General features: G+C 33.5%; 1 protein-coding gene across 2 annotated transcripts in view; it reads left to right on the forward strand.

Annotated features, from left to right (window-relative positions):
- Positions 1-14,441, forward strand: part of SLCO4A1 (Solute carrier organic anion transporter member 4A1) — a 56,155-nt gene that overhangs the window by 6,607 nt on the left and 35,107 nt on the right. For both annotated transcript variants that reach the window (XM_012938107.3, XM_051218013.1), the window contains exon 3: positions 14,142-14,422. In XM_012938107.3, the coding sequence (XP_012793561.1) occupies positions 14,142-14,422 (281 nt within the window). The remainder of the gene's footprint in view (positions 1-14,141; positions 14,423-14,441) is intronic.

Consider the following 14,441-nt stretch of genomic DNA (forward strand, 5'->3'; position numbering starts at 1 on the left):
GTAAGGATGGCAAATCAATTGATGAAGTAGTGAAACTTCATCAGTCGAGATGGCTGGGACACGTGTTACGTATGCCCAACAACCGACTACCTCGACGTGCTATGTTCAGTGGTAAAGGAGTAGGTTGGAAGAAAGTTAGAGGCGGCCAGACCAAAATATGGCACAAATCCATGAAGTCACTGAAAAGTGGACTGAGTCATGTTGGTAGGTGTAGACTACCTGGTTGGGGACCACGAGATGATAGCAACCGATGGTTAGAGACCCTGAATGACATGGCTCAAAATCGTTTGCAATGGCGCAGGTGCATCCACTCTTTGTGTTCTCCCAAATTCTAATCTTCTGAATTCTTCATGTCCCTTTTTTCCTTATTCCAAATTTATTTCACTGGACTATACTCTTTAAATAACATCTCCAAACCCTAATCTTTCCGATTACTGCTTATACTCTTGCTACCTCTACCACTACGGGATTTGAATCGACAACTGCATCTCTGTGCTAATGTGGTGTGGCAACTCGAACTGATGTACGTACGTACGAAGTTCTACGTTGTTACTGACTGACTGACTTACTTACTTACGCCTGTTACTCCTAATGGAGCATAGGTCACCGACCAGCATTCTCCAACCCACTCTTTCCTGGGCCTTCTTTTCTAGTTCCATTCAATTCTTGTTCATTTTTCTCATGTCTATCTCCATTTCCCGGCGTAATGTGTTCTTTGGTCTTCCTCTTTTCCTTAACTGTAACTGTGACTAACTTGAAATACTTGAATATAATTTAAAATGAAAGTCATATGATTAAGTGGTGGAAACTTTCTGAATAAACATTATATGAATAATTTTCACTTTGATTACATCATCTTTCATTTGTTCTTTTGTATTACTATGCTTTTTATGTTGATTCATTTGCTTACCAAGTTTTCGCTTAAACTAAACAAAATGGGATGATGAAATATGTAAGATTTAGCATTATAAGATGAATAAAATCATATTCAAATGAATCAAATTCCATTATATCATTTAGAATCATTTGAAATTCTCACCTACATCAAATCTCGAATAATTGACCTCCTATTCCTACATTGATTTAAGTAACCTAATCAATCATAACAACAATAAAAAAATAGTGATTAAGTCAAAACTAAATCTTTATTACAGAATGATGTTTTGTTTATGTGTTAATGTTTCATGTGAAAATGTATCTACCACTGCTAGAAAAACTATCAAGGTTCATAGTCAAGTTTTTCATATTCATCAACATTATATGTGAATTGTACATCTTGTCCATGGCTATTTGAACGAAGATATTTACTCTCTACTAACATTGAGTAATAGTTTCAGTGATTTATTTTAAACTCTATCGAAATTATTTTAAATAGAATTTCATTTGTATTTCTATGTATTCCTTCTAGTTCTAACAATTCATATTATTTTCAATACCTAATGTATAATAAATGGTCCACCAGGGTGCTTGGTACCTGTGTGGTTGCGCCACAGGATTGAGCTGTACTATTCAGATTGTGTAGCGTTAAAGCCTATACGGTGTCTGGTTCCCCTGCTAAACAGGGTTGAGCAGCTGTACTGTTTGGGTTGTCACGTGAAAGTCCGGATAGTGTCTGGTTCTCCTGAAAACCAATGTAAAATTACCCTGGCTCACAAGGGTATATTATATAACTGTGAATGTATAATAAATGTTTAAAGATCTCCGTCATATTAAAAGACTAGTATTTTAGTACTAGTCTTTTAGTATGATAAATGGTTTCAGTAATTTCTATATTGTCGTCTATTAAACTTACACAATCGTATTTATAGTCATTCAACATATATACATTAGTGTATTGTTGTAAAATAGATAGGTGTCGTATTGATAACAATATGTTTGAAGGTCTTTACTAACATCTTAACACAGTACGCGTGATTTTGAGTCTTCTAGACTAATGGTCATAATGCTGAGAATTCTATGTTGTACTAAATATATAGTATTAAATAAAGCCATTAGAAATCACAATGATAATAATTTGGTCAGTGGAATTTAATTTTCACTTAAGAGTTAGATAATCATCACATTAGTCACTACTCAGTGATTAGTCAGTTATAAATATCTCAGTCCTACAAGCGGTCATTTGCTACCTAAGTAGCTCAAGGGTAATATCTTAAACTGTGAAGATGGGCGACACCGGATCGAATCCACCAGGGAACATCCGTTCCCTCAAAATTTACAGGTACATCTTAATGACGAGTGCTAAATAGCACAAAACTTAGGTCCATGATATCCTGTCGACTACCTTCAACCACCACCTCCACTTCTCGACACAGTACATGTGATGTCAATTCACCTAGACTAGTGGTCACATTGCAATTTGGTTAATAGAGTTTGATCTGCACTAAGAAGAACTTCAAACGTATGACATTGGTCACTACCCATTGATCAATCAATGGTACATACAATGATTTATTTATTTAGTAGATTTTTTTTTCACCTGTCCATACCAAGAGTGATTGTATATGTACATAATTAGAAACGGTTTATCATAATCTTTTATGTTGAGTTGCAGGTATACACCGTTAAAGTGATTTGAACATGAAACAAAATAATCTTTCAATGCTCTCTAGTTTTCAATCAACATCAATTCGTATTGAGAACACTATGTTTATAAAAATGAACTGCTACTATTCTTATCTTTCCTAATTCTTATCCTTAGTGAATTCTTAGTTCTTATTTGATATTCAATTAAAATGGAATTCTTCGGTGGAGTTTTGTTCTCTGAGCTGGATGGTTTGGTCGTGGAGCTTTTATTGTTCTTCTGAACTGAAATTTGTGCTGATGATGTCGTTCAGAAGAACGATAAAAGCTCCACGACCAAACCATCCAGCTCAGAGAACAAAACTCCACTAAAATCATCCACCTGAGCTACACATCTCTCTACCATCTCAAAATGGAATTCTTTGCATTTATCAATCTTAAAAAAAAGATACTATAATTATTATCCATCATACATCAACGAAACAATCCATATGCAAATTACACTTACGATAATGATAGTTTCTTATCTTAAATTGATATAATTAATACTATTCATGTATTGACAATTATATTTCATCTTATTAACACATGTGATGTTTAAACATTTTCTTTCGATTCTTGTCAGTTGTTATGTGTATAATTGAGTTTATTGAAATGGTTTACTCATTTATTATTTTTTTTTAAATAGTTGTTTAGGGGGGGGGTTGTATGAGAAACTAGATAGTATTAGAATTTGAAACATTTTCTTTCACTTGTCTAGGAACTTATCTCATTGATAATAGTACAAATTCATGTAATTTTCTTCGATTTATATTTTGTGTTAGAGAATGAATGCTAATCATCGGTGGATAATGCCAAATTTGGTAAGGCATCACAGTTTATACCAAAAAGTAGTAGCAATAATAATAATTAATAGTTGAAAATTGAGCTTTTTATGATCATCTAGCTGCCGCTTATCTATGAAATATTAGTATCAAATTTGTTTATTAGTCTTGGGAATGTTTTTTTTAATATCAGTTAATTGTTTGTCATATTCATTTTCGTAGAATGAAAAATTATCACTGGGGATTTCTGTAGATTGTAATATTTTCACAGTTGAATTCACAAGCCGATCTCAGGTAGACCACCTTTGAAAACTTGGAAGCACCGAACAGGTGTTTCGTCTTAGTATGGGACTCCACAGCAGTGCGCATTCACGGTCCTCAACGCGGGACTCGAATTCAGAACCGTCGGTTTCGTGGGTGAACACCTAACCCCTAGACCACTGAGCAGGCATCCAACGGTATTAATGTCTAACTTCAATCGATACATGATCTTACACAATTCTTCATCCATTGTCTACGGTGGATAACTGTCACTCCCGATTGAGGGTCCTGAATTCGAGTCCTGCGTGTGAGATCGTGGATACACACTGTTGAGGAGTCATATACTAGGAAGAAACGACCTTCTAGTGCTTCCAGGTTTTCAAAGATGGTTAGCTTAGATAGACTCATGAATTCAACTGTTAGAATAAAAAAATTAATCAAAACAAGTCGTTTTGGTTGAATAGTTTACTCACAAAGAAAATCAAGTCATTATGCTTCATTTATAAAATGATAACATGATTAAACAATGAAATATGGAGGATTTAGTTAGTAAATTGTAACACTAAAGTTCACTGATTCAAATCAGAACATAATTCAAAATATTTTTTTGTTATATAACAATCTTTTTTTTAATATTTTATTTATTTGAACATATAAATATGGAACTACTTTGTAGGAGTTAAATCATGCTTTCTGAGATTAAGAGACAGTGTTGAAGTCTCCAGCTAGTAGCATTTTGTCAAACTCCAGCTTTAGTAGTTGTATTACTGCCAGGAGGCACCAAATAGATATTCCCCACAAAAGTCACTTGATTTGTGTGTGGGCTGTGGTACTGACCGGGTGCCCAAACCAAATTTATTGAATGATTTAGTTCTACTATCACTATTTCACATTTATTTCATGTTAACTAATTTCTTTTAAATAAAGACAAAGAGAATTTAGCAAAGAAAATTTTCTTTTTGATGAAATCATTTACTGCAATTGTACATTCATATTTATAATTGTGTGATAAATACATAAGTCTATAGAAAGATAGAAACGATTGTTTTATAAAGTGATTCGAGATTACGTAATGATCAGATAGTTAGAGAAGAATAGAACGATGAAGATAGTTTACGGGTCAGAATTATGAAAGACAATTGCTCTCTTGATAGATATAGAGAAAAATGAAAACGTTAAGGTTGTAATAAAAACTAAATATTGATCATGGTGAATTGTTAAAGGATAATAATCGTTGATTACGATTGAAAAATACAAAGTAATAATAGAAACAAAACAAGTTCAAAATACTCTACAGAAGAGAATTAGAGCCAAGGAAGGATGAGAGGTTGGACGTATCATTTTAGCACGCTGAGTTCAGGTTTGAATTGATGGACCCTCAATGCTCCAGCAGTTCATAAGTTTTTGATTCGGTCTCCCTTTGATCGTGTAGATTATTCTGAAGGAAGTATCATTTGAAGTGGCTTGTTCAGATTTGATTAGGTGCTCCTTTATTGAACTGGTGATTGTTTTGCATTCACCTTTTAAAAGCAACATCGGGTAATGTTCTGAGATGTGTTTGGAAAATGGTCGCTTGTGACCGATGTGATCTACCTTACTGGAGCAAGTAAATTTATAGATGCACATTAATGTGGCTCAAAAGGGAAGTTTATCCTTAACACATCCGTGCATTGTAGGCTTTATTTGATATTTGAAATCTCGAGTCACTTTATGATACTATCCTTCTATAGACATATATTTACCAAACAACTATAAATATAAATGTACAGCTTCAGTAAATTATTTAATCCTTCGCTGAATTCTCTTTGTTTTTATTCAATGACACAATGGGTTATTTTAAAAGGAATAAAATTAATTTGAAAAGTATTTTTGTCTAGTTAATATTTCGTACCCAACAATTTACAAACAATTCATTTGACCTGTTGTTGACAGTTTGTATTTATATCTTGAAGAGTTTTCGTGTATAGCTGTTCTTTCAGTCTTAAAGATAGCTGATGTTTTTCTGTGTATATGTCCTTGATAGTGAAGTCACTGACTGTTTGTCTGAACTATGTTTGTAGGTGCAGACTACGTAGTTGCTGCCCACGGGATAACCGGGGATCGGTTGCTTGAGACTTTGGGTGACATGAATTAGGATGGTTCTGTATCTTCTTCCTCTTAAATTGCTTCCTATACACATTTCCACTCTGTCTTTATGAACCATACTTTCAGTTCTTAGTCTTTGTCATTATCATTGCTGCTACATTATTCCATTCTCTCTTGTAATTCATCTTGTTACGTTTATCTTACTTTGTTAATGTAATATGGAAATTTTGAACAACGTACTTCACTGACACGCCTTACGTTAATGATGACTGACTAACTGACTGAATGGCATTGAATAACCGTCGCGTTATATTGCAAATAAATTGAAGTTGAAAATATGTACCACCGGCTGCCAACTTAGTAATTGTAGTGGTTGACCGTACACCGCTACTCCTAACGGTCTTGGGTCTTATTCCAGGAGCAGTTGTGTGCGTTATCTACCGATTCGTCCTTATACTAGGATGAGATAACTGTTCAGTACTCGATACTTTTCAGTTGTATTCCAATTTTTGACAAATGAAATTTATGAAGTAAGATAATTGTTTGGGCGGTATTCACAAAATATACGTACAATTAGTAATTTATCTACTTAGCAGGTGGTACTTTATTCAATTAGGTATCAATATTTATGCGGATTATCATAGCTTATAATTGGATCAACAAAAATCTGTATACTTGCACTTTTCTAACTAGCTGAAAGTTCTATATGGTTCCATTCAATTTATTCCACTAAATGGTCAACATTATTTTTTTGAAAATGAAAACTGGATTAATTGGGTTTATGCTTTAAAATACACTATTTTTTAATGCAGCTCAATATACATATTCGTGTACACACATACACATACACTCGATGTTAACATAAACAATCGACTGTTCAAATTGAACTAGGTGTAAAACAAGATTTATTAGGTGAAAAAGTTGTTGAATAGAGTAGTACTTTAACTCATTTTAGGCCAATTAATTATGTACATGTTAACCGCACTATTGTACTGAATTAATTTTTGTGTAAAGCATTGATAACCTCTCATGATTTCAATGAATGGTATATATTTAAACATTTGGAATAACTGCTCAAAAGTGTTGATCATTTATTTTACTATTGTGAAGATATTTCATCAAATCTTGTTTTACATTTCTTTTCTAAAGTAAATATTTGTGAAATGTAGTTGTGTCTGCTTACTCAATACGATAAAAGGTTTATAATCTATCACTCTTCTAAATACTTCTGAATTCTTCATGTCCATTTCTTTTTTCTCTTTCCAAATTTATTTCACTGGATTATACTCCTTGAACAACATCTTCAAACCCTAATCTTTCCGATTACTGCTCATACTCTTACTACCTCTACCACTATGGGATTTGAATCGACAATTGCATCTCTGTGCTAATGTGGTGTGGCAACTCGAACTGATGTACGTACGCGCGAAGTTTTACGTGGTTACTGACTTACTTACTGACTGACTAAATACTGGAAATCTTAGACTGAAACACTCCACTAATTGGCATATACTTCTTGTCTATCCTTTCACCATTAAAGATGAGCGTCAGACATTAACCATTAAGAAAACATTTATCGAGTATTTAATTTTCTCTAGTTTCAATGTTCTAGACACACTGGTTTACGACTTTTTAAGACGAGCATTGTGTTCATATTGTTATAACGGTTGGTTTTCTACGTTTACACCTTATGGGACGTTAATTTACCTTAGACCAAATATCTATACTAGACTCCCTCCCAGTGTCTATTCTACAGGACATCAACACAACTCAGAGCAAGAACACGTGATTAGCCTGACCAGAACGTAAATATATTTCCACACCAAAACCCGACACAATCCAACAACAATGAACAATCAATAATAATAATAAGGATAGGGGAATATATAACTCATCTGACACCTGTCAGACTATCTATGTGTTTTACTAAGCAGACAACCAATCATTATCATTATCGCCCACACATGACATATTAATTTCCAATCAAGTCACTTGACATCCCTTGATGATTAACCTCCTGTGTACACTCTTGTGCTTGGCCTCTCTCTCATTTGCTGTTCTGTTATGTTTTTCGTGTTATTGCAATTGAATCATCGTGATAGCCTCATGCTAGGTCCTGCGTGTTAGATTAATATTCCATGTATAGAGTTGACAGATGACAAGAAACAAAATAGAAATTGGGACATACTTGGAAAACCTAACAATTCGTAGTGTAGGGAATTGCTTCTATAAAAGTGTAAAACAAACAAGTGAAAGTAAGTTTTTCAAAGGTTTGTAATCATATAGATTTGATTTTGATTGGCTTGTTTCAGTATGACTGATTTCTAGCCATGTCAGTTGTTTGCTTCGGCTACATTGCAGCACCGAAAAGGTGTACTCGTCACTTTTGCGCTGTCCATCTGAATGGCACTGCAATAAATTAGAAATACAGTCCTACACCGTTACTCTTTGTCGTTCTTGTTTATATCCCTACTGACTGCAGCTGGGATAAATTAATAGGCGAGTTTGACAAAAAGCTTTCTGACTTTCTACATAAATGTCAATCACTCAGAGTTAGTAATCGTAACAGGTGAACTGACGCTTCAATCGGTAGGCTAAATGAAGCTCAAAAAACATTTAAGTGGATCTATTAAAGTCCCAGTATAACGAACAGATCACGATGACTACCTCTTGTAATTGTGTTCAAACAAACCATTACTCCTAGAAGGTTCAAACTTTAAGCATAAGAGCAGTTATTGTATAACCCGATGACACTCCACATTAGCACACTATGTTAGTAAATGTGGGCTATATGGTTGGAGTTTATACTATGACCATGATTGATGGTTGGAGACTCTGAGTGATATGATTCAAAATCAGTCACACTGATGTAAGTGGATTCACTCTTTTTCCTGCTTTATGTCCTTACATATTCTTTATTTCTTCTTTTCGGACTATATTCTCAATTTCTAGCCTTTTTCATCAATAATTACCGCCATAACTACCTTAATTCCATTACTATTCATTTTGTTAATTTTGACTGATTATTTTGATACTGGTATGGTAATTTGGGCTAACGCACACTTGTATCAGGCTATGGGTTGATTATGACTGACTGACCAATCGACTTACTAATTGACCACTTCATGTTTCAGAAAACTATAATTAAACTTATTGTGATTAGAGTTTTTTGAATCCGATCATGTTCAATACTACTGAGTAAATTGACTTGTAACTTTCTCATGTTCTCTAACTTGAACGGTCAATTCTCATATCTATAAAAATATAATATAACGCGCAATCATTCTTGGGGATTTCTTATTAGTGGATAAATGATTGAAAAAGTCTTCAAATCTTTAGTTATCGAATAATAATCATTAGTTTAATATTATACATGTAGATTACAGTTTCACTTTGTACTATGTTATTTATGCCAACTAACAGGAAGCCTGAGTTTAAGGCTTTTCTGTCAATTACATCTAACCTATATGATATTGAATAAAGTCCACTTCCTTAAACTAGTGGCTGCATTGTAAACTGATTGATGCAAATCAATCAATACTAAGAACTCTTAACAATACGATATTAAATTGTTACGAAGTCGTAAATTTTTGTAAATATTTTAGTTTTGAAAATGTCAATTACAGCCTGATTACCCCTGTGGTAACGTCGTCAATTGCGTCACTTGACGATAATATCAGGTCCAATTAACGGAGTACATCAGTTACTTCAGGATTACAGATACCTCTTCCTGATAAGTTATAACTTAAACAGATCGTAGCTATATACCTTCCTCCCGGCTTTCTTTAACCACGTAGCATCAAAAATATGGTAACCAATTTTACATGGGTAGAATTGTTTATTACATATCAACTCATACGTGTGACGCTTAAATTTTGATAATTTACAGTAATACATAACGGTGTCACATGGTTTTTATAAATTAGTGAATGAATTATTTTTGCATGAGAATACATGTAGCTACTTAAATATGCGATTTATGTTTGAATGATTGTAATTATGATTGCATTCGGTATATTTCTTGCCTTAATCCAAAGTTATTTTTGTGTTCTTAAAAAATGCATTTTTAAATAGTTTCTCTATTTTTGGAAAACATTCAATTAGATTAATTTGATGTGATTCTTAAATTGGTTGTTTTTACTAAGTTACATTTCAATATGATGTGTTTACCTTCAGTTTAAGATGAGTTGTGTCGAGCGTATGGATTTATGTGTATAGATGCATCATGATGTATGTATGTAGAAAAAATGCCATTTTTCACCTTGGATTGCATTATTCTGAATTTCGACTGTCAGTGGGATTCAAGATGCGCCTTTTGTCGTGTTCGGGACTCATCGGCTGGACGTACGTACATCCTAGTTTGTTGTTGTTCACTGTAAAACTCAAACAGTTCACCTACCACTTTAAACATTAATGGGCAACTGAGTGTCCAGATACTCACTAATTTATTCATTTATTCATATATACCAATGGAGACTGCTTAAGATATCCAGTCATGAATATTAAGAAACAAGAAATCACTAATTTTTATAAACAACATATACACTATGTGTGTTTTCTTGTTTAAACGTTAGAAATCAACCTAATCATATTAGAGATACGTTTTTTAAAATGAAGAAGATGTAGAAAAAGGGATGTAATAACAAAAAAAGACAAATGTTGAATGATCAATTTTGGTGGATTTTTATTCTCTGAGCTGGATGGTTCTCGTTCTTCTGAACGAGATCATCAGCTCAAACGTCAGGTAGAAATGAGGTGTTCGAATTTCTCCACATGTCTTTCACAGCTTGTCTTGTAGACCTCGATGTTGATTGGTTCTTATTGACTTTAAACCTTCAATGATTATCCTTCTGTCAACAGATTTCAAATGTGTTGGTTAACCTCATTATGTTGTAATCAGTTTTAAATTTATGTTCAACGGATTATAATGTCGTGAAAGTTCTATCCAGTGATGATGATGTGTTCTATTTCGATTCTATTTATAAAAAAATCATTTATACTGGATTGATTTGCGTTGGATTTCTTTTACAGGTTGACTATAAGGTGTTAACTATTGATAATTATAAAGGAAACATTTTATTTTCTCAGACTCTTAGACGGCAATAAGAAACAAAAGTTGAACAGAGTACTAAGAAACTTTCTGATTTGAAATTAAACTCAGATTATTACAAGCAAAGATAGATAGTGGCTAGCAGTGGAATTCAATTTGACGCACGTTTCGTCCTGTCTGGGACTGGTCAGATGGATGTACTTGCATCTCAGAGTTGATGTTCACTCTTGGACTTGAACACTAGTTTCTTTCCTGTATGTTTTCTTATATACATATATCATGTACAGATGGCAGATGAATTCTAGTAGTAATGACCAAAAATTTTATTGACCAGTCAATCAAGTCTTCTGTCAGCTCACAGAAGGAAGAAAAAACGGGCTGTATTAGACGGACGTTTTTAATGGAGATATTGTTTACTGATACAGAACATGAGTTTTGTTTGTATCATGTCTGAAGACTTATGTGTTTCTCATAAATATCATTGATTGTTTTAAATAATCTCAAGGCTTATGATATTTTGTTCAACCAATCAACACTTAAGAATACTTAATTCGTTTATGGAATTACTCTGATTAAATTATAAATTAGTAAGTTCATTAAATTTCTATCTGTTTGTTATAATTTTGAGAGAAATATTTCGACCCAATCTAATATTAGCTGTAACATTAGAAAGCGCTAAATAGTTGTTTTCTTGTGTGTAACTTACTATCTATTCTAATTTGGTGTGGCATCTTGGACACAAATGTATGTGACAAGTTCTACGTCGCATATGACTGACTGGCTAGAACTCCTCAGCTATACTTATCAACTATCTTCAGGTATTGTATCACAGCTCTGCATCAGAAGTTCCTGGTTCATATTTTTGTCTTCAACTGATTTGTGCTAGTATGATTTTCATCCATTTTTATTTATATATTGCCTACAATTCTGGTTAACTTGGTGAGGATGTGTCTTCAGCACTTTTTAAGAGGTTACATAACTTAAGGAGATAGGAGATTCTGAACCTAGACTTTGTGCTAGATAACTGTCTTTACCAACACTCATTCATAATCTCAAAGGAAATGATGCTACCTATTGGGGTTCCGATCGATTTAACATCCTGATAATGTGCTACTGAATTATTTAAGTCGCAAATTTTATTAATTAATTTCAAAGTTAAACAATAGTTTTGCGTCGATTTATTTTACATTATTTCTAAGCAAGAGCACAAAAAATGTGACTCATGATTGAGTAAACAATGTGTATTTAGTCACTGAGCTATTTTATAGTATAAACACAACTTGTAAAGGCTGGTTTTTTGCATTTCATATTTTTTTCAACTCTAATGGTGTCTATGTATGTATGTGTGTGTCCGTGTGTACGAAATGAACTTACTACATATAAATACAAACTCTCATATAAGTTTGCAATTCATCAACATGTTGCTTACTGTGTACTTTTCATAATTGTCAGTATAACCTCAACCTCTATTAATATTTACTTTTTTAATATTAATCCTAATCTTTATGGTATATTATTCTTGTGAATTTTGATAGCTCATAGGAATCTACAGGAGTTGAAACTTTTTGTATACACTGTAAATCACGAATGATAAACTGTTAATGCAGATTTGCTTGTCAAAACGTTATGTATTCTTTGATAATTTTGATTAATATCCTGAAGTCCAGATAAGGTTGCTTGATGAAATGTTGGAATTATTTAAATTTCAATCACTGAGATTATTTCAAATATAATTCTTTATATATAATATTTTTTATACCTTTAATACACTGTTTCTGTCAAACTATTAACGAATATGCACATAAAGTAGTTTTAATAGTTGAATTCATGAGTCAATGAAAGCTAGACCATCATGGAAAACCTGGAAGAACTGGATGGCCGTTTTGTCGTAGTATAGGACTCCTCAGCATTGTGCATCCACGATCCCACACTGGGGATTATAACCCAGGACCTATCAGTGTCGTGCGCGAGCACTTAACCCCTAGACCACTGAGCCGACATTCGACGATGTTAATGTCTAACATCAACCAATCTACGAAATTCTATGGTGGTCTAGCTTTCATTGACTCATGAATTCAACTATTAAATTACTATATTATCCACAAAACCCCTTTTTGATTATAAAGTAACTTTGCCAAGAATAAATCGATTTTGCATAATCAATAAGTGTACTGAAGTCTTGTACATGTTTTGATCTTGGTAAATTGAAGAAATAACAATATATAAATTTGTCCATATGAATAAGTGCTTGGTGTGTTTAATACTGCTATTAGAAAATAAGTTTTCATTTTCTGCCTTTCGCTTTACGTGTTATAAAATGAAAGTTATTCACTTTTCAATTTAACGCCAAAACATAAATGACGTTTACTCAATTTTAGTAGGAGTGGTTCATCAATTATACTTTCACCTTATTGTTGTCGTGTTTCACTCATAAAATGAAGCAAATTGAACCACTATAGTGCCTTGATTTAGGACTAGATTTGGTGTGAAATAATTTGGATCTGATGTTACTGATGTTAACCTTTTGTGTAGCACAATTCAGTTATTTTATAAGCAAAGATGGATAGTGGCTAGCGGTGGAATCCAGGACTGCGTTTCGTCCAATTTGGGACTCGTCAGCTGGATGTACTTGCATCTCAGAGTTGATGATCACTTTGGGACTCAAACCCGGTACCGTTCGCTTCAAACGCCATCACATTATCTACTTAGCTACTGAGTCCTGATAGCCACTTGCCTGTGAAATGGGGTGAAGTTATATTCACTTGGTATTGTTTACTTGAATCTTCCCATTGATGTTTAGGACTGCAATTGATCAGTCTCATGTTGGCATTTGTGCATCCTGTCCGGACTGCCTCGATATTGTCTGAAGTCAAAAGCTTTATAAGCAAAGGTGGATAGTAGCTAGCAGTGGGATCCAGGACGCGCGTTTCATCCTATTTGGGAAGATACAAGTAAACAACACCAAGTGAATATAAAATTAGTCCTTTTAATAAATTTCAGTAATGCAATGAGAAGACGAAGGTTATCACATTTATGTGATGTATTTGTGTAATACATTTCGAACAATTTGATCACACATATACTTGCTAAGACATTTTTATACAAAACATAAAAAGTGTACTTTATTATTCTTTGTTTCCGCTTACCTTTTAATTTGTCTAGCTGACCTTTCATATGAAAATGTCTTAAGTATATGTGTGTGTTCAGATTGTTCGAAATGTATTGTGCAAATGTATTACAATTCAGTTAGTTAATTGCTCAAAACGACGTTTTCATCAAGTGTTAATTTGCGCAATGTTATGTAATTCGAATTTTATTCATTGCTAACTAGTGTAAAATGCACTAAATAATTCATAACTCTGTTATTTCTTTTTTTTTTGTCTTTATTAACCATCTCACAGCTTTATTCTACAGCGCTGGTGGATTAGGTCCTGCTTGTGGATTTCTTGCTGGTGCTGGTTTCTTAAGTATTTACATTGATTCACCATTTATGTTGCCTGAAACTGGCTTAGACCGTAATAGTCCATTATGGCTTGGTGCTTGGTGGCTTGGTATGCTTGTCTGCGCTGCATTAACTTTCTTTGTAGCATTACCTGTGATATGTTTTCCTAAACAACTTGCAGTTATTAAAAAAAGTGATAGCAATACAATTCCAAACGATGAAACCGAAGATCTGGATAAAGTAGGTTTTGTCCATCCTT

This window comes from Schistosoma haematobium, chromosome 7 (assembly GCF_000699445.3).
Source record: "Schistosoma haematobium chromosome 7, whole genome shotgun sequence".
Taxonomy (NCBI): Eukaryota; Metazoa; Platyhelminthes; class Trematoda; order Strigeidida; family Schistosomatidae; genus Schistosoma; species Schistosoma haematobium.